Source organism: Rhinoraja longicauda, chromosome 9 (genome assembly GCF_053455715.1).
Source record: "Rhinoraja longicauda isolate Sanriku21f chromosome 9, sRhiLon1.1, whole genome shotgun sequence".
NCBI classification, from domain to species: domain Eukaryota; kingdom Metazoa; phylum Chordata; class Chondrichthyes; order Rajiformes; family Arhynchobatidae; genus Rhinoraja; species Rhinoraja longicauda.
Window position 1 is genome coordinate 1,981,597 of NC_135961.1, and position 22,051 is coordinate 2,003,647.

At 44.2% G+C, this 22,051-nt stretch overlaps 1 protein-coding gene across 7 annotated transcripts in view; it reads right to left on the reverse strand.

Moving 5' to 3' along the window:
• The window catches only part of LOC144596441 (utrophin-like), a 401,591-nt gene that overhangs the window by 28,200 nt on the left and 351,340 nt on the right, over positions 1-22,051 (reverse strand). For all 7 annotated transcript variants that reach the window (XM_078404693.1, XM_078404692.1, XM_078404691.1 and 4 more), the window contains 7 exons: positions 17,990-18,051; positions 16,128-16,202; positions 14,169-14,370; positions 7,894-7,979; positions 5,651-5,808; positions 3,294-3,460; positions 562-673 (listed from right to left, as the gene is read on the reverse strand). In XM_078404693.1, coding sequence (XP_078260819.1) covers positions 562-673; positions 3,294-3,460; positions 5,651-5,808; positions 7,894-7,979; positions 14,169-14,370; positions 16,128-16,202; positions 17,990-18,051 — 862 coding nt within the window. The remainder of the gene's footprint in view (positions 1-561; positions 674-3,293; positions 3,461-5,650; positions 5,809-7,893; positions 7,980-14,168; positions 14,371-16,127; positions 16,203-17,989; positions 18,052-22,051) is intronic.

The window sequence follows — 22,051 nt, forward strand, 5'->3', positions numbered from 1 at the left end:
GCCCCCGGGCCTACAGTGTCCGGGCCTACATTGTCCAGGCCTACAGCGTCCTTCAGGCCTAATATGGGACAAGGGCGATCCCGTACGGGACAAACCAATTTAGCCCAATATATGGGATGTTCGGCTAATTCGGGACAGTTGGCAACCCTAGATGCAGGGTGGAGCTGGAGCAGGGTGACTCCTTGTGTGCTGTAGAAGATGATCTACTACTATCTACTACGATCTACTCTCCACGATAATACTACTCGTGTACATTGTTTGTACTCACGGTATGATTTGACTGGACAGCACCAAAAATGTTTTTTTTCCTTGTTTCTCTGTACATGGGACAACAATAAACTAAACTAAAACTTGGGTGCCTTACAGGCTCCTCTACTGATGACAATAACTTCAATTAATGTTGAACTCCACAGATGATCTGCTATTTTCTACATCTCTCGTGAAAAGGCAAATATTCCACCGACATTGAATAATATTCCCAAGTCTTGTACAGTGATGTAGTTGTACATATACAAGATAAAATTACAAGGTAATAATATAAAGTAAATCATGTGCTCATACCGGTGTGCAGTATTCCACCATGGGGTAATACAATTTATGTCCCTTTGCTGTACGTCCTGAAAAGAAACAACTTTGGCAGATGTCATAATTGAAGTGTTTGAGGCTCCGATATCTGTGAAGAGAAACACAAATGTCAAACGAGTTTTGTGTGAGGTGTAATTTTTCTTAGCAATATACAGTCATTTAGATGGACAAGGGCCGATTAGGTCATGTCTCACAAATCTGTTTGAGTTTTTGGAAGATGTGACCAAAAAGATTGATGAGGGCAGAGCTGTAGATGTTGTATATATGGACATCAGCAAAGCATTCGACAAGGTTCCACACGGTAGGCTGCTCTGGAAGGTTAGATCCCATGGGATCCAAGAATGGATAGAAATTTGGCTTCATGGAAGGAAGCAGAGGATAATGGTGGAAAGTTGCATCTTGGACTCCAGGCTTGTGACCAATAGTGTGCCTCAGGGTTCGGTGCTGGGCCCATAAGTGTTTGTCACCTGTATCAATAATTTGGATGAGAATATACATGGCAAGATTAGCAAGTCTGCAGATGATTCAAAAGTGTGTGGTTTTGCAGATAGTGAAGGTGGTAGTGAAAAATTGCAGCAGGTTCTTAATCGGCTGGCCAGGTGGGCTGAGGAATGGTTGATGGAATTTAATACAGAGAAGTGTATTTTGCATTTTGGGAAGTCAAACATGGGCAGGACCTACACAGTGAATGGTAGGCCTCTGGGGGATGTTGTAGAGCAGAGGGATCTAGGAGTGCAGGTACACAGTTCCTTGAAGGTGGTGTCAAAAAGGCTTTGGCACTTGAGAATTTGTGGGATTCTCTGCCACAGAATACAGTGGAGGCCAATTCACTGGATGAATTTAAAAGAGAGTTAGATAGAGCTCTAGGGACTAGTGGAATCAAGGGATATGGGGAGAAGGCAGGCACGGGTTACTGATTGTGGATGATCAGCCATGATCACAATGAATGGCGGTGCTGGCTCGAAGGGCCAAATGGCCTCCTCCTGCATCTATTTTCTATGTTTCTATATTTCTCTGGCACATTGGCCTTCATCAGTCAAAGTATTGAGTATAGAGGTCATGTTGCAGTTATATAAGACGTTGGCGAGGCCACATTTAGAGTATTGTGTTCTGGACACCATGATACAGGAAATATGTTGACAAGTTGGAAAGGATACAGAAAAGTTTACAAGGATATTTCAAGGACTAGAGGGTGTGAGCTGTAGGGAGAGGTTGAGTAGGCTGGGACTCCATTCTTTGGAGCGCAGGAGGATGAGGGGTGCTCTTATAGCATGAGAGGAATAGATCGGGTAGATGCACAGATTCTCTTGCCCAGAGTAGGTGAATCGAGGACCAGAGGACATAGGTTTAAGCTGAAGGGGGAAAGATTTAATAGGAATCTGAGGGGTAACTTTTTCACGCAAAGGGTGGTGGGTGTATGGAACAAGCTGCCAGAGGAGGTAATTGAGGCTGGGACTGTTGCAACATTTAAGAAACAATTAAACAGGTACATGGGTAGGACAAGTTTAGAGGGATATGGGGCAAAAGCAGGCAGGTGGGACATGTTGATCAGTGTGGGCAAGTTATGCCTCAGGGCCTGTTTCCACGATGTGTGACTCTTCAAAGGATCACCAATGCTGATCCATAATGCAGAGCCTGGACGAAAACATCTACATCTGAGGACTTGTCTCTTCAACGACTCTTAAAACCTTTAGGTTTTCATTGTGGTAACTCCATTCACCTCCTCCCCCTCCAAAATCCCTAAACTCTAATCTGAGATTCAGAAGCAGGTGGAAAAATCAAATACTAGAGGGGGAAAAAACCAAGTGCTGGAGTAACTCAGCGGGTCAGGGACTTCTGGTGAAGATGAATAGGTGTTGTTTCGGGACGGGACCCTTCTTCAGACTGCTCTAAAGTGCCTGGAACGTGCTGCTGGTGGTGTTATTTGAGGCAGATACAGTAGTGGCATTTGAGAGACTTTTGGAGAGGTCTATGGGGACACAGGGATATGGATTATGTGCAGGCAGATAAGAGTTCTTCTGAACATCATGTTTGGTACAGACATTGTGGGCTGAAAGGTCTGTTCTTGTGCTGTACTGTTCCATGTTCTAGCAGAACAACAATTTTCCTTACACGTAAACAATTCCAATGATAGTTTTTTGTTTAGAGTACACCGAGTACACACGACCAGCTATTGGAGTGTGGGAGGAGACCGGAGCACCTGGAGAAAACGCACGTGATTACAGAGTCAACGTACAAACTTCATACAGACAGCACCGCTAGTCAAGACTGAACCTGGGTCTCTGGCGCTGTAAGGCAGCAACTCTACCGCTGTACCACTGTAACACCCCTATCTCCATTAGTAGAATAAGTTGCTACAGAGCTATGTCAATGTTTGAAAGCTTCATTCCTTCTATTACATCCTTTGTTGTTTTTCTTTACTTGCTAAACTAGAATTAAAATGTAGATGTGTAGGAAGGAACTGCAGATGCTGCTCGACACCGAAGATAGACACAAAATGCTGGAGTAACTCAGCGGGACAGGCACCATCTCTGGAGAGAAGGAATGGATGACTTTTCGGGTTGAGACCCTTCTTCAGACTGAGAGTCAGGAGGGAGACTTGAGATATTGAAGGGTAAGGTGTGAAAATGACAGATTAAAGCAGACGATGCTAAAAAATATAGATTTTTTTTGCTTCATATTACTCCATGCAAGGTTGCACAACTCACCTAAAGCCTACGATGGGGCATTCTTTGCAGATGTTACACTTGGCCTGATGTTTTGCTGTTTCAGCAGCTGCTACTCGGTGTAGAACAGGTAACCACACCATAGACTGAGGCTCCAATCTCATCCACTCTACAAACAGTTTAGCATCAATCTCTGATTTGTTCTGAGCCTATAGAAAGATAAATCCCAGCCGCATTAATATTTCATCATAGCTTGACATCTTCCATGATTTACTAACCAATACATGGATGGGCAGTTTTTACAAAATTAATGTAATTAAAAAGCCTTAAATACAGGTTCTTAACTTACGATGGGGTTACGTTCTGAGAAACCCATTGGAAACCGAAAATAGCGTACGCCAAAATGCATTTAATAGACCTGATCACGTGACCGGAAGCTCGCTGCGGCTCGCTGCCATTGCCCAGCGTTTGTACCATTGTAAAGTCGAAATATCACAAGTCGAAGCATCATAAGTCGGGGAGCATCTGTGTGTTTTATGCAGATGTAGCTGTGGATAATATAGCCAGCCAGCTTCTGAAGTAGTAGTTTTTGGAGGTCAAGTCTGATTCAAAGTCAAAAGCTCGAGATCTTTTTAAAGAGCTCTGAGAGATACCGCGTTTTGGTCAGGTAGTGCTGAGGGCGAGCCAGGCAGTCCAAGGACCAGGGGTTGGGAAAAGCTTCAACATTAGCAGGTCATGAGTAAGGGAGCCCTTCAACATTGGAAGGATAGGAGCGAGGGAAGGCTGGGTTAGAAGAAATATGATTCTAAAGCAGTACTGCATCTTTTGAGAAGATGAATAAGTGATTGATGCACTGAATCTGTATTTACTTCCATGAACAAAAAAAATGTGTTTAGTTTACTGTCATGTGTAAACCTTTTCAACATAGAAAATAGGTGCAGGAGGAGGCCATTTGGCCCTTCGAGCCAGAGGATTGATAAGGTGGGAATTGTGTCTTGAGGGGAAGGAATGGGAGTGGAGGAGGAGAGGAGGGGAGAGATAGGTGCAAGGTCGGCCGGGCCTCAGGGAAGGTTACCTAAGTTTGAAGAATTCAATGTTCACACTGCTGGGTTGTAAGCTACCCAAGAGATGCTGTTCCTACAGCTTTGTGTGTGGCCTCATTCTGGCATTAAACATAGAAAATAGGTGCAGGAGGAGGCCATTTGGCCCTTCGGACCAGCACCGCCATTCATTGTGATCATGGCTGATCATCCACAATCAGTAACCCGTGCCTGTCTTCTCCCCATATCCCTTGATTCCACTAGCCCCATGAGCTCTAGCTAACTCTCTTTTAAATCCATCCAGTGAATTGGCCTCCACTGCCCTCTGTGGCAGAGAATTCCACAAATTCACAACTCTCTGGGTGAAAAAGTTTTTTCTCATCTCAGTTTAAAATGGCCTACCCTTTGTTCTTAGACTGTGGCCCTTGGTTCGGGACTCCCCCAACATTGGGAACATTTTTCCTGAATCTAGCTTGTCCAGTCCTTTTATAATTTATACGTTTCTATAAGAAACGTATAAAATTATGTTGCGTGCTATCCAGTCGGCAGGAAGACTATACATGATTACAATCGAGCCATTCATGGTGTACAGATACATGATAAAGGAATAATATTTAGTGCAAGATAAAGTCCAGTAAAGTCTGATCAAAGATAGGATGAGGATCTCCAATGAGGTAGATCGTAGCTCAGGACTGCTCTCCTGAGGATGCTTCTGAATGTTGGATGGTTATACAGCATGTTGAGTAATGTTAAAGCATATTCTAGGAAGGATATTCATTTTTACTAATCTTAAATGATAACAGACTGCGCAATCTCCAATATCTTCTACATTTCTTTTTAGTTCATAGCGATGTTCTGGTTCAAAAATAATTTTTCACCCCAAAATTTTTGAAAATATAATTTACCCATGAACAATCCTTAGATCGCTCACATTTCCCTTATTATCATATCATATCATATCATATATATACAGCCGGAAACAGGCCTTTTCGGCCCTCCAAGTCCGTGCCGCCCAGTGATCCCCGTACATTAACACTATCCTACACCCACTAGGGACAATTTTTACATTTACCCAGTCAATTAACCTACATACCTGTACGTCTTTGGAGTGTGGGAGGAAACCGAAGATCTCGGAGAAAACCCACGCAGGTCACGGGGAGAACGTACAAACTCCTTACAGTGCAGCACCCGTAGTCAGGATCGAACCTGAGTCTCCGGCGCTGCATTCGCTGTAAAGCAGCAACTCTACCGCTGCGCTACTGTGCCGCCCAATAATCAATATCAATATCAGATAATAGAAAAGGTTATGATGTCGGCCCTCATCAAATAGGAATTGGAGTTAATTGGAAGCAAACTTACATATTGGAAGCAACTGCGGACACTCGGTTCAATGTTGCTCCCTCCAAAGGAAGCTACTTCTCCCAGCTGGCGTGGGATCTGCACTGCATCATGCAGCAAGAGGCTCAGGCTTCGCTGGTCACACTGATCCATGGGCCCCGTTAGTTGCTTAAAAAGATCTGCAAAATATTAACAACACACTTTTTACATCCACCTTTCCACACTCTCCAGTCAATTTTGAAATAGCAAAATCCATAGTATATCAGTATAAGAAAATAACTGCAGATGCTGGTACAAATCGATGGTGTTTATTTCACAAAATGCTGGAGTAACTCAGCGGGTCTGGCAGCATCTCAGGAGAGAAGGAATGGGCGACGTTTTGTGTCGAGACCCTTCTTCAGACTGATGTCAGGGGGGGCGGGACAAAGGAAGGATATAGGTGGAGACAGGAAGATAGAGGGAGAACTGGGAAGGGGGAGGTGAAGAGAGGGACAGAGGAACTATCTAAAGTTGGAGAAGTCAATGTTCATACCACTGGGCTGCAAGCTGCCCAGGCGAAATATGAAGAATTTTGAAGAATTTTGAAGAAGAAGAATTTGGTCTGAAGAAGGGTCTCGACCCGAAATGTCACCCATTCTTTCTCTCCCGAGATGCTGCCTGACCTGCTGAGTTACTCCAGCATTTTGTGAATAAATAGGTGAAATATGAGGTGTTGTTCCTCCAATTTGGCACTGGAGGAGGCCCATGACAATTTGAGATTTGTAATCGAAAAAATCACATGTGATTAAAGTGCACATTGTCAGATTTTAATAAAGGCCATTTTTATACATTTTGCTTTCACCATGCAGAAATTACTGCTGTGTCCCGAACATTATGGTGCCCTGAAATGGGGGGACTATGTATAAACACAGCTGTAATTTCTACATGGTGAAACCAAAATGTATAAAAATGGCCTTTAATAAAATCTGACAATGTGCACTTTAACCACATGTGATTTTTTCTATTACAAATCTCAAATTGTGGAGTACAGAGGCAAATAAATAAATGATGGGTCTTTGTCCCAAACTTTCTGGAGGGCACTGTATACCCAAATCTAGGGAACTTTGGGAAAATATAGCCAATACATCAAATATTGCACCAGCCACTTCTTTAATCCCCTCAGAAACACTCAAAACAAGTCCTAAAAAAGGGCGTCACAGTGGTGTAGCAGTAGAGCTGCTGTCTCACAGCGCCAGTAGCCCATGTTCGATTCTGACTTGGTCCCTGACTTAATCCTTGATTAGTACGGGTGTCAGAGGTTATGGGGAGAAGGCAGGAGAATAGAGTTAGGAGGGAGAGATAGTTCAGCCATGATTGAATGGTGGAGCAGACTTGATGGGCCGAATGGCCTCATTTTGCACTGATCACTTGATGACCTGACATCGGGAGCTCCGGCAGCGGCAGCGCCTTCGCCCGCCACGAGTCGCGGGCCTTGGGTCGGCCCGCTGCGAATCTTTCACTGTCCGGCGCGGCCTGGATTCTCTCCGCCCGGCGGGGGCTTCAATGTCGGGAGCCCCGACGTGGCAACTTCAACAGCCTGACCGCGGGAGAAGACGGCAGGGAAGAGAAAAGACATTCTGGCCTTCCATCACAGTGAGGAGGTGACTGGAGGAGACTCACTGTGATGGATGTTTCTTTTTTTTGTTTTTTGTTGGTTTGTGATTGTGTGTGTTATTGCTTATTTTTATTGCTTCTTATTGTTGGACTGTGGGTAACGGAATTTCGTCCAAAAGACTTGTTTTTTTTGGATGACAATAAAGGTTATTTTATTCTATTCTGTGCAGAGTTTGTACGTTCTTCCTGTGACCACGTGGGATTTCTCCGGTTTCCTCCCATATTCCAAAGGTGTGCAAGTTTGTAGGTTAACTGACTAACTGTAAACTGCTCCTAGTGTAAAGGTGGGATAACATGGATCTTGTGCACTGGTGACCGTTGGTCAGCGTGGACTTGGTGGGCCGAAAGGCCTGCTTTCTCGGCGTATCTCTGAACTAGACTAAAAGTCACTGCGAGACATAGTTATAGATAGTGTTATGGTATTCATTTTACAGTATCTCTTTACAGTGCCAAGAATTTAAGTTTTCAAGTGTGAGCAATGGTAATCCCTCTTTGGTGAAATGGAGAGTGGTCTTCAAATCAATACTGAGTGTGCCAGCGCTCAGCTTTACATCTGCTTCAAGTGAAACAACACACAACCCTGTACCTGCAGGAAGTGGTCAAATACTCACATCTGTATTTTTCTTCCAGAAGACCCTTGGACAGGCACATCAATCCAAACCTTAAAGATAGCACTCTGATTTTTCCACTCCTACCCCTGAAAGAAGAGAACAGATAGATGTTATAGATTTCAGTGTAGCAGAGGTCCACTCTGCATTGGCCTGTTCAGAGTTGAACTCATCAAAAAGCAAATACATTTTTACCTGTGCAAATTAAATGCAAGTACATATTTATCCCTCAATGTTTTTGTACCTTAATTAGGTTTATAGGTTAATTAGGGCAACACAGTGGTGCAGCGGCAGAGTTGCTGCCTCACAGCGCCAGAGACCCAGGTTCGATCCTGACTACGGGTGCTGTCTGTACGGAGTTTGTACGTTCTCCCTGTGACCTGCGTGGGATTTTTCCGGGAGCTCCAGTTTCCTCCCACACTCCAAAGACGTACAGTTTATGTAGGTTAATTAGCTTGATATAATTGTAAATTGTCCCTAGTGTGTGTAGGATTATGACAGTGTGTGGGGATCGCTGGTCGGCGGTGAGCCAAAGGGCCTGTTTCCACTCTGTATCTCTAAACTGAACAAAATCTTGTATTTTGCTTTTTCATATTATCGAGCAGTTTGGGTAACGAGAAGAGCCGAGCCACATTGGAACAGCTCAGTACTCCCCCAGGCGAGAGGTAGTCTAAGGTTCACCGACTTCTGCGGTTCATACTCAATCTCCATCAGCAACAGCTGAAGTTCAGCAGGAAGACAAGACACAAAAAGCTGGAGTATCTCAGCGGGTCAGGCAGCATCTCTGGAGAAAAGGAATAGGTGACTTTTTGGGTCGAGATCCTTCCTAGACTGAGAGTCAGGGGAAAGGGAAACGAGAGATATAGATGGTGATATAGAGAGATATAGAAAAAAATAATGATGATAAAGGAAACAGGCCATTGTTATTTTTTTTTTAGAATAAAATTTTTTCGATTTAGAGATACAGCGTGGAAACAGGCCCTTCGTGGGGTTTTTCCGAGATCTTCGGTTTCCTCCCACACTCCAAAGACGTGCAGGTATGTAGGTTAATTGACTGGGTAAAACGTAAAAATTGTCCCTAGTGGGTGTAGGATAGTGTTAATGTGTGGGGGTCGCTGGGCCGCGCGGACTCGGTGGGCCGAAGGGCCTGTTTCTGCGCTGTATCTCTAAATCTAAATCTATTGCATTATTAATTAAGTAGGATGTCACGACAGTGGTCAGAAATGACAAAAGTTTTTTTCTCACTTCAGTTTTAAATGGCCTCACCTTTATTCTTAGACTGTGGCCCCTGGTTCTGGACTCTCCCAACATTGGGAATTTTTATCCTGCATCTAGCTTGTCCAGTCCTTTTATAATTTTAATGCCTATATTTAAGGGCTGCAGAGATAAGCCTGGGAATACCTGTGGTCGAAAAGTTACTGGAGAGTATTCTGAGGGACACGATGGATGGGGCTGATTAGGGATAGTCAGTATGGTTTTGTATGTGGGAGGTCGTGTCTCACAAATCTGATTGGATTTTATGAAGATGTGGCCAAGAAGCTTGATGAGGGCAAAACTGTAGATGTCGTATACATGGACTTCTAGAAGGCATTTGACAAAGGTCCCATTCTAGGCTGCATTGGAAGGTTAGATCCCATGGGATCCAAAGAGAGCTTGCCGACTGGATAGAAAATTGGCTTCATGGAAGGAAGGGTGATGGTGGAAGGTTGTTTTTCAGTCTGGAGGCCTGTGCCTCAGGGGTTTGGTGCTGGGCCCATTGCTGTTTGTCATCTACATCAATGATTTGGATGAGAACGTACAAGGCATGATTAGTAAGCTTGCAGATGACACCCAAGTGGGTGGTATTGTAGATGGTGTCATGATCAAAAATTGCAGCAGGATTTTGATCGGCTGGGCAAATGTGCTGAGGAATGGTTGGTGGATTTTAATACAGAGAAGTGCATGGTGTGGTATTTTGGGAAGTCTAATCAGGGCAGGATCTACACAGTGAATAGCAGGGCCCTGGGGAGTGTTGTAGAGCAGAGTGATCTAGGAGTGCCGGTACATAGTTCCTTGAAAGTGGCATCATATGGTGGTCAAAAAGGCTTTTTTTAATCTCTGCAGCCCTTCTTAAAATTGGCCTTGATCGGTCAGAGTAATTAGTACAGAAGTTAAGAGGCCAGGTTACAGTTGTACAAGTCATTGGTGAGGATGAGGAGTGATCTTATAGAGGTGTACAAGATCTTGAGAGGAATAGACCAGGTAGATGCACAGAGTCTCTTGCCCAGAGTAGGGGAAACAGGAACCAGAAGACACAGGCTTAATGTGAGGAGGGAGAGGGGGGAGATTTAATAGGAACCTGAGGAGCAATGTTTTTTTAAACATAAAGGGTGGTAGGCAAATGGAATGAGCTGTTGGAGGAGGTTATTGAGGCAGGTACTATCACGATATTTAATAAATACTAACCAGGCGTGACCCGTTGGGTCCAAACCTCTCCTGCAGGCCGGGCAACCCTCCCCCAACTATCGACACTCACCCACTCCATCCCTCCTCAAACCCCCCTTAAAACTCCCCTGGGGCCCGGGGCGGGCAAGAGGAAAGGGGAGAGGGAGCCACTCAGCAGGAGAGCTCTCCTCAACCACCACCCCCCCCTCAATGGCCGCCCTCTCCCGTCACTCGGGCGTGTCCTGTCACCCTGAGCGGCAACCCTCCCCAACTGTGCACGCGCGGATCCAGCGGCCATCTTACGTGGGTAATAGATCAACGGGCTCCAACTGCGCAGGCTCGGACCCGTTGCGTTCCCATTGTGATGTCGAACACGGAGGTATTACTGCGCAGGCGCGGCCGACAGGCAGGGCAAGTGGAAAAGGGATTTATTACAGTTTAAAAAGTGATTTTTAAAATTTAAAAAGTGAATAACTAAAAATATAACAACCATTTGAACCGCAGGCCAATGGTGAGTAAGGTGGGCCTAAAATTGTTGCACTATCGTGTACCATTTTGGCTGTATTTCGGGTACGTACAATCAAACTAACAAAGCGACAAACAAACAAACAAGATGATAGTTTTAGTAATACATGGATGTGGACAGGTACATAGATAGGGAAGGTTTAGAGGGATACGGGCCAAATGCAAGCAGGGGGGACTAGTGTAGATGGGTCATGTTGGTTGGCATGGCAGGTTGGGCTAAGGGGCCTGTTCCCACTCTGTATGGCTCTATAACATTTGTGTTTGAATAGTAAAATCATTTTGTCCCACAGCTGAGTAACTATTTTACAACACGTTTCCAACATAGAAATTGAATCAAATTTCCCTTCAACCTTTAATGTCAGCTCATTAGTGTTAAAGAATTACGAAATACTATTAAGCTACCCCTTTTATATATGGAATTATCTTAATAAAATAGTCCTGCTTACTTGATTGCAACTTTTGAGTTATGTCCTGCTTTGTGAATACCTGTTGTGAGGCTCAATGTGTCATAGCAAAATATTTTACAAAATAAAGGTTCTCTTTATCCTAAACTGAAGAAAATAAGAAGTAAAGCAGCCTGAATATCTATCTCATTGACCTCCAAACGTATAATGATAAACCAAAAGCTATCTTTCTTGACAAGCGATGGAAATTAATCCGAGCAAGTGTGAGGTGTTGCACATTGGGAAATTAAATATGAGGGGAAGATGTACCCTTAACAGCATTGACGTGTAGAGGGATCTTGGACTCCAAGTCCACAACTCCCTGAACGTGGCAACACATGTAAATAAGAGTTTGTAAAGAAGACTGAGTTATGCTTGCCTTATTTGGTTAGGGCATTGAGTAGAAGTATCACAATGCAGCTTTGTAGGACTTTGGTTGGGCCATATTTGGAGTATTGCATGCAGTTCTGGTCGGCCCAATATAGAAAAGATGTGGAGGCTTTGGAAAGGGTTTACAGAATTAGGGGGCTGGATTAGGGACTATTAGCTAAAAGGAGAGGTTGGATAGACTTGGATTTTTTTCTCCGGAATGCCTGGGATTAAGGGGAGATCTGATAAAAATATCTACAATTATGAGCGGCACAGAGAGACAGTTAAAACGCTATCCCCAGATGGAAACATCAAATACTAGAGGGCACAGCTTTAAGGCGAGAAGGGCAAGGTTTAACAGAGATATGTACAGAAAGTTCTTTTTAAACAGAGGGTGGTGAGTGCTTGGAATGAGTGGTGGTGGAGGCAGGTCCGATAGTGGCATTTAAGAGACTTTTGGAGAGGCACATGGATATGCAGGGTTTGGAGGGATATGCATTAGTGTTCAGGCAGATAACAATTGGCCTTGGCATCATGTTCAGCAAAAATATTGTGGGCCAATGTGCAATATTATTTATAAAATTATAAAAGGACTGGACAAGCTAGGTGCAGAAAAAATGTTCCCAATGTTGGGGGAGTCCAGAACCAGGGGCCACAGTCGAAGAATAAAGGGGAGGCCATTTAAAACTGAGGTGAGAAAAAACGTTTTCACCCAGAGAGTTGTGAATATGTGGAATTCTCTGCCACAGAAGGCAGTGGAGGCCAATTCACTGGATGAATTTAAAAGGGAGTTAGATAGAGCTCTGGGGGCTAGTGGAATTAAGGGATATGGGGAGAAGGCAGGCACGGGTTACTGATTGTGGATGATTAGCCATGATCACAATGAATGGCGGTCCTGGCTCAAATGGCCTCCTCCTGCACCTATTTTTCTATGTTTAATATTCTGTTCATTCTAATTTAAAATGCTTTTTTTTAACTCGGGCTCCAAGATCCCTCTGCACATCAACGCTGTTAAGGGGTATATTTTCCCCTTACATTCAATCTCCCAATGTTAAACTCCTCACACTTGCTCAGATTAATTTCCATTGCTTTTGTCAAGGAAATAGCTTTTTGTTTATTATTATTTAAATGACTAATTTAAAAGGACAAACCAAAGACAAAATTCAAGAGGGGATTCTTAATTGAGGGGAAAAAGGGTTCAAAGCCAGAAATATTGCACTTTTCTGATCAATCTATATGTAGAAAGATATAATGAGATACGTAAAAGAGTCGAGAGTGTTTTATTGTCAAATGTTCCAAAACAGAACAATGAAATACTTACTTGCAACAGCAGGGCAGAAGGCAGGAGACTGGATTTAGGAGGGAGAGATAGATCAGCTATGATTGAATGGTGGAGTAGGCAATAGACATTAGATGCAGGAGGAGGCCATTCGGCCCTTCGAGGCAGCACCACCATTCAATGTGATCATGGCTGATCATTCTCAATCAGTACCCCGTTCCTGCCTTCTCCCCATACCACCTGACTCCGCTATCCTTAAGAATATCTAGCTTTCTCTTGAATGCATTCAGAGAATTGGCCTCCACTGCCTTCTGAGGCAGAGAATTCCACAGATTTACAACTCTCTGACTGAAAAAGTTTTTCCTCATCTCAGTTCTAAATGGCCTACCCCTTATTCTTAAACTGTGGCCCCTGGTTCTGGACTCCCCCAACATTGGGAACATGTTTCCTGCCTCTAACGTGTCCAACCCCTTAATAATCTTATATGTTTCGATAAGATCTCCTCTCATCCTTCTAAATTCCAGTGTATACAAGCCTAGTCGCTCCAGAAGACTTGATGGGCTGAATGGCCTAATTCTGCTCCTATTACTTATGAACTTATGCGGCACAATAGGTTTGCAAACAAAGTAGATAAAAGAATAAACAAACAAAAAACATGTTTAATATATAATAAAATGAATGTAATGCAAAAAACCCTAAACAAAGCCCAAAGTGCAACCCAGCCAGTTCGTAGTTCAGAGATAATTTGGAGTTTGTAGCGTTCATTAACCTGATGTGTATAAGATCATGAGAAGGGTGAATTCACAGTCTTTTACCCAGAGTAGGGGAATCGGCAACCAGCGGACAATCGTTTAAAGTGAGGGGGAAAGATTTAATCAGGTTGGGCAACCTTTTCCACGGAAAGGGTGGTGGGTGTATGGAGCAAGCTGCCAGAGACGGTGGTTGACGCAGGGACTATCACAGCGTTTCAGAAACATTTAGACAGGAACATGGATAGATTTAGAGGGATATGGGCCAAACGCAGGGACAAGTATATATGGTCAGTATGGGCAGGTTGGGTCAAAGAGCCTGCTTCCCCCTATGACTCAATCGATGATGTTGTGACGCCGTAATTGCAGCCTTGACAATGTCCACGTCTGCATCCCCTGGCGGTGCTGGCTCGGGTGGGGCCGAATGGCCTCCTCCTGCACCTATTTTCTATGAAATCATTGAAGCAGCGTGGATGAAGCGGTACTTACGTATCAAAGACATTAAGCAACCAGTTCAAGCACATGTCAACACAGAGTGGCACATTAACCAAATCCTTGTGATTTTGTTCCAAGCCATCATAGATGGTTGTTAAACAGTTGATCACCTCCGTCACATTTAGAAGCTGTTCATTTTGGACGAGTTTGCGCTGTTCGAAAATGCGATGTGCTGTGTTCAGTTCCAACAGATCCACTGCAAGTGTAAAAAACATTTGAATTGAATTTACTTGAGCCATCCGAACAAAATTCGCATTTATATTTTTTTAATGCGAACAAAATAAAGTGACTCTGACAAATATTTGGGATGACAAACATACATCACCTCATCCACAATATGACTTTCAAATCTAACAAAAGTTGTTAAATTATGCTGAATGCTGGCGGGATTCTGCATGACTATTTACTGACTGAGGGCTAGGTAAAAATGAATACAGGCAATGAGACTTAACAAGACTACTTTGAAGTCAGTACCACGACCGGTGGGGGAGGGAGAGGGTATGCAAGGGTTACATGAAGATAGAGAAATCAATATTCACACCACTGGGTTGTAAGCTGCCCAAGCGAAATATGAGGTGCTGTTCCCCCAATTTGCTTTTGGCCTAACTATTCACAATGGAGGAGGCTCAGGACAGAAAGATCAGTAGGAATGGGAAGGGGGAAGTTAAAGTGTTTGTCTCATGAATCTGTTCGTCATCTACGTCAATAAATTGGATGAGAACGTACTTGGTTAGCAAGTTTGCAATGACACAAAAGTAGGTGGTGTGGCAGATAGTAAAGATGGTTGTCAAAAATTGCAGTAGGATTTCGATCGGATGGGCAGGTGGGCAGAGGAATGGTTGATGGAATTTAATACAGAGAAATGTGAGATGTTGCTTTTTGGGAGCACTAACATGTGCAGAACCTACACAGTGAATTGTAGGGTTCTAGGGCATGTTGTAGAGCAGAGCAGAGGGATCTAGGAGTACAGGTATATAGTTAATTGAAAGTGGCATCACAGGTAAATAAGGTGGTCAAAAAGGCTTTTGGCACATTGTCCTTCATCAGTCAGAGCATTGAGTGTAGAAGTTGGGAGGTCATGTTGCAGTTGTATAAGACATTGGTGAGGCTGCATTTAGATTATTGTGTTCAGTTTTGGGCACCATGTTATAGGAAAGATGTTGTTAAGTGGAAAGTATGCTGAGAAGATTTACGGAGATGTTGCCAGGACTTGTGGGCCTGAGCTGTAAGGAGTGATTGAGTAGGCTAGGACTCTATTCCTTGGAGCACAGGAGGATGAGGGGTGTATTCCTCATGAGAGGAAGAGATCGGGTAGACACACAGAGTCTCTTGCCTAGAATAGGGGAATCGAGAACCAGAGGACATAGGTTTAAAGTGTGGGGGGAGGGAAGGTTTAATAGGAATCCAAGGGGTAACTTTTTCACACATAGGTGTATGGAATGAGCTGCATTTCACAGGTATAAAGGGATATGGGGCAAATGGAGGCAGGTTGGACTAGTGTAGATGGGATATGTTGGTTGGTGTTGGCAAGTTGGGCTAAAGGGCCTGTTTCCACCCTGTAAGACTATGACTAAATTTTTCCCCCTCACCTTAAAGGTATGTCCCCTGGTTCTTGACTCCTCCGCTCTGAGCAAAAGTCTGCGCATTTATCCCATCTATTCCTCTCATGATTTTGTACACCTTGATCTTTCATTCCCCCCCCCCCCCATTAAGTGTAGAAGTAAACCTTTAGTATCACAAAGCTTAATGGGATACTTGACACAAAGCTAACTTTGCAAAGCATATTGTGCAACCTGGGTGACTGATGTAAATTCAACAATGTGTTTAACATACTGAATTACTTAACCTTAAATCCAGCTATTGTTGCAAATTCTTTCACATAAAAATAGATATTTTAAGAATCCTAAAATAAAGCTGGAGATTATTGGAGTGCAGAATATGGAGGCAACTCACAACACAGTGCTTTTTGCAGTCGGCGAATCTTCATAGCAGTCCGGTAAGCAGAAAATCGCACGTTATTTAAATCACCTGGAATTAAAAGAAAATACTATTATTAAAAAGGTTGAAGGATAATCAGAACCACTTCTCGGGAGAACATTAGACTGCCGGACAAAAATAATGGCAGAAAGTGAAGCCACACTGAAGATAAGTGAAAGAAAACAATTGTTTAAGATGAAATTGAAAGCATGTACCATGATGGTACATTTTAAGAGAAGGGATGATAAAGTGAATCATTCCTGTTTAAATAGTTTGTTGGTGAACAGACATTGACTTAACACAAGTCAAGTCAATTTTATTTGTATAGCACATTTAAAAACAGATGGTGTAGATGGGGGCATGTGGGTAGGAGTGGGTAAATTGTGCCGAAGGGCCTGTTTCCACGCCGTAGGACTCTATGAAACTGGGACACCCGGAGAAATCCCATGCAGTCACAGGGAGAACGTACAGACTTCACACAAATAGCTCCACTGCTTGACAATTCCACCCGAGGAAAAAGACTGACTATCCACAATGCCTTGCATAATTTCACATTATCCATGCCTTGCATAATTTTAAAAACTTCTATTAGGTCACAAATCAGCCTCTAATGGTCCCTCTTCTGCACCCTCTCTAACGCTGCCACATTCTTCCTTTAACATAGTCGCGAGAAGTGCACACAATACACCAAATGTGGCCTTACCGAAGTCTTGTACAGCTGCAACATGCCTTGCCAACCTTTATACTCAACTAGACGGGCGTGGACCAGTTGGGTCCAAACTTCTCCTGCGGGCCCGACAACCGTCCCCCAACTGACGACACTCACCCACTCCATCCGCCCTCAACCCCCTTTAAAACTCCCCCGGGGCCGGGGATGGGCGTGGAAAGGGGAGAGGAAAGGGGAGAGGAAAGGGGAGAGGGAGCCACACCCTGGCCCTGGGCGGCCAGGAGCAGGAGAGCTCTCCTCACCCCCTCCCCCTCATTGGCCGACACTCCCATCACTCGGGCAGGTCCCGCCCCCTTCCAAGCGGCAACCCTCCCCAACTGCGCACACGCCGATCTGGTGGCAATTTTACGGAAGTATTAGATCAACGGGGCCCAACTGCGCAGGCACGGACCAATTGGGTTCCCATTGTGACGTCGAACACGGAGGTATTACTGCGCAGGCGCGGCTGACGGGCAGGGAGAGTGAAAAAAGAATTTATTAAAGTTTAAAAAGTGATTTTTTAAGTTTAAAAAGTGAATAACGTTTAAAATGTAACAACCATTTGAACCGCAGGCTAATGGTGAGTAAGGTGGGCCTAAAATTGTTGTGTTATCGTGTACCGTTTTGGCTGTATTTCAGGTACGTACAAACTAACAAACAAACAAACTAGATATATATATATATATATAGATGCCCCCACTAAGTATGCCATATGCCTTGTTAGCCACACTATTCATGTGTTGCTAATATCAGGCAGTGATTAACTAGCACCCCAAGATCCATTTGTGTATCAATGGTCTTAAGGGTCTGCCATTTACTCTCTACATTCAGAGAATCATGGAGTCATACAATACGCAAACAGGCCCTTGGGCTCAACCTGTCCATGCCCACCAGGATTCCCCATCTAAGCTAGTCCTATTTGCCTGCGTTTGGCCCAGATCCTCTCATCCTTACCTCTCCATTCCTCTTACAATTGACCTCCCAAAGTGCAAACCTCACAGTTGTCCAGGTTAAACTCCACCTGCCATTTGTCTACTCATGTTTTGAACTGCTCGAAATCCTGCTGCATCCTTTGTCAATCTTCCACAAATCCACCAATAATATAAGAATATATTACACAGAGTCCACTTACCCAGTGATTGGAAAAGTTCTGTCATTTTTGGATGGTCCCAACAGGTGCTTTGAGTCTGGTGGCTGGAAAGAGAATATACAGAGATCAACTCTCTTTTTAATCCATAAACCACAATTAAATCTGAACTATTTAGGAATGAGATCCGTAAGCTTTTTTTACTACTCCTCACGGAAAATAAAATTCATTTACCCAAAATGATTGGGTCACTTCTAACTTTATACATTGACAATAATAGATTTTCTATCAAAGGAGATAAAATAAAAAAAGATGAAGGGAATTTCATAACCAGGTAAGGTGTGACTTTACTAAATGGTGGACCATGCTTCAGATTCAAAATGGCCTCCTTTATGTTACTGCATGCAATTCTTACCATGCTGAATTGTAACAATCCTCTTTCCGCTGAAATTAAGTTTATTTTTTACATGTACCATGGATAACATTAGCAATTCCACATTTCCAAAATATTAAAACTGAAGAAAAGATACACCAGAAAGAATACTAGAAGCGTAGTTAAGTGTACGAAGTAGGCAAGCAATGTCAGAATCTTTGACTTTTTCCAAGTAGCTTTAGTTTAGAGATACAGTGCGGAAACAGGCCCTTCGGCCCACCGAGTCCGCGCCGACCAGCGATCCCCACACATTAACACTATGCTACACATTCTAAGGACAATTTTACATTTATCCCAAGCCAATTAGTCTACAAACCTGCACGTCTTGGGAGTGTGGGAAGAAACCGAAGATCTTGGAGAAAACCCACGCGGTCACGGGGAGAACGTACAAACTCCATACAGACAGCACCCGTAATCGGGATGGAACCCGGGTCTCTGGCGCTGCATTTGCTGTAAGGCAGCAACTCTACCGCTGTGCCACCGTGCCGCCCGCATTAACCACAACAAAACTTGCTAAACAACAAATTGTTCCTGTGAAAATAACCTGATGGAATTCAATTTTGCCATTGCTTGGTTTTATCAACATCATTGTGATTGTTTTTCATCATCATTTCTGTCTTTTCAACCACAGGCTGGGATGGGAGAAACATGCTCATTGGTTTCCATTCAGCCGACAGGCTTTCTCAAAGAAAGAAATTGAATTCTCATTGACGATCGTTACATTAGACGGTAGAGATAAAGTGTGGAACCAGGCCCTTCAGCTCACCAGGTCCATGTAGACCAGCGATCACCCCACACACTAGCACTATCCTACACACCAGGGACTATTTAATTTAGTTTAGTTTATTGTCACGTGTAATTTAATAATTATTTAAATTCTTAATGTTATTTAGTCAGTTTAGCGATCAGATTTTTTTTCTCCCCGAGTCCGATCATCTGGAACATTTTGAAATACAGACGTTCCTCAGCTTCCGATGGGGTTCCGTTCCGAGAAGCCCATCACAAACCGAAAATATTGTGTGGAAATGCATTGCAACACCCGCGATCACGTGGCCGGAAGCGAGTGGCGGCTCGCTACGGCTCGCTGCCGTTTGCACCATCGCAAAGTCTGACTATCGCAAGTCGAGACATCGTAAGCCGGGCAGCACCTGCGGTGAGAAGATCTCTGGAAGCACAAAGTGTTGCAAGGCCGTTAGGACCTTGTGGGAGGAGCTTAGCATCTGCAGCCCGCAATCTTATTGCTATTTGCAGCCTGTTCCACTGCACACAATAACCATACAAGTGAGAAGCCATGTAGCTTCAAAAATCTGGTTTTGGACTTCAGACACTTGTTCTATATCTCTCCCCATCACCGTCCACATCTCTCATTTCCCTCTTCCTTCACTCTCAGTCTGAAGAAGGGTCTCAACCCAAAATGTCATCAAAATCAGATTACTCCAATTTCTTTGAAATATTGTCTTTAAATGTTACTAGAAAAGGGTGGACCCATTGGGCCCAAACCTCTCCTGCATTGATCTAGCGCCCTCCCCCACTCCACCCCCCTTAACACCCCCTCGCACCCCACCCACTCCATCTCCCCTCAACCCCCCCTCCTCCCACCCCTGCTGTTTGCACCATCGCAGTCGAAATTTCGCAAGTGGAAGCATCGTAAGTCGGGGAGCGTCTGTATTAGATTAACGAGCCCCAACTGCGCAGGTGCGGACCCGTTGCGTTCCCATTGTGACGTCGAACACGGAGGTATTACTGCGCAGGCACGGGCTGACAGGCCGGGAGGGCGGAAAAGGGATTTATAAAAGTTTTAAAAGTGATTTTTAAAGTTTAAAAAGCGAATAACTTTAAAAATATAACAAGCGTTTGAATCGCAGGCCAATGGTGAGTAAGGTGGGCCTAAAATGGTTGTGCTATCGTGTACTGTTTTGGCTGTATTTCTGGAACAAATACATCCACAAACCCACAAAACAAATATATCCAGAAAACCCACAAATATCCAAGATGGGACCAAGTGGACCCATTGGGCCCAAACCTCTCCTGCACACCCTCTCCTTCCCCACTCCCCCCTCCCCTATCCCCAACTCCCCTCTTCTCCCTTCCCCCCTCCCTCCTCCCCCTCCCTCCACTCCATCCCCCTCAACCTCCCTTATCCTCCCCTCTCCCTCGATGTAAAAACTTAAAAATGTGAATAACTTAAAAAATATAACACCAATTTCCATGAAACTTCTTCCATTAGCACCAAAGGGAAGGGAGTAAGGTAGGCTTAAAATTGTCGCGCTATTGTGTACTGTTTCGGCTGCAGTTTAGGAACAAACAAACATACGAGAGTTTCAGTATATAGATATATAGATGACAGTACTTCCTCCCTGTGAAACATTATCAGGCAATGATGACAAAAACACAACAGAATAATTTTCAAAATTATTCAACGTGCTCAAGGTAAATCTGGGAAGTTTAATCCACTGAATGAAACGTCTTTACCAAGAGGTGCATTAATGCAAGAATGAAGTTGAAAGCAGATCTTTCTCAGGTGGGTGTTTCTGAAACAAACACTTCATTTGCCGTGTTAATGCAAAGATCACAACATTGCTTCGAAAGAAGTTGTGCATTAAAAATGAAAAACGTAGAATACGGGCACAGTGGTGGTGCGTCAATTCCAGTGATCTGGGTTCATTGAAATGACAGATACAGCATGGATTTAAAATTAAAAAAAAGAGATTTAGAGATACAGCGCGGAAACAGGCCCTTCGGCCCACCGGGTCCGCGTCGCCCAGCGATCCCCGCACATTAACACTATCCTACACACACTAGGGACAATTTTTAGATTTGCCCAGCCAATTAACCCACAAACCTGCACGTCTTTGGAGTGTGGGAGGAAACCGAAGATCTCGGAGAAAACCCACGCAGGTCACGGGGAGAACGTACAAACTCCGCACAGACAGCACCCGTGATCAGGATCGAACCTGAGTCTCCGGCGCTGCATTCGCTGTAAGGCAGCAACTCTACCGCTGCGCCACCGTGCCGCCCTGGAAACAGGCCCTTTGGCCTACCGAGTCTACGCCAACCATCGATCACATGTCCACACTAGTTCCAAGTTATCCTAGTTCCGTATCCACTCCCTACACACCAGGATCAATTTATAGCAGCTGATTAACCTACAAATCTGCACATCGTTGGCTTGTAGGAGGAACACCTGTAGGAAACCCAGGCAGTCACAGAGAAAACATGCAATCTCCACACAGAGAGCACCCAAGGTTAGGCCCCAACCTGGGTCCATGGCGCTGTGAGGCAGCAGCTCTACCAGCTGCGCCAATGTGTCAAGCGTAGGTTTAGTTATAACTTCTACAGCAGTCTGTACGGAGTTTGCACACCCTCTGGGTGACCAGCAAGCCCAGAGATGTGCGGGTGTTCAATTAATAGGTCGTTATAAATCAAACCTAGGGGAATCGATGAGACCCAATAGCTGTGTGTGTGGGATTATAGTTGAATATACACCGATCAGCCAAAACATTATGACCTGATGAGCCAAAACATTATGACCACCTGCCTAATATGCTGTTGGTCCTCCGTGTGCAGCCCCATACGCAGCAGGGTGCGATGCACTGTGTATTGTGACACATTCCTCCCGTGACCACCATTAACATTTTCTGTGTCTTGTGCCACAGTCGACCTTCTGTCGGTTC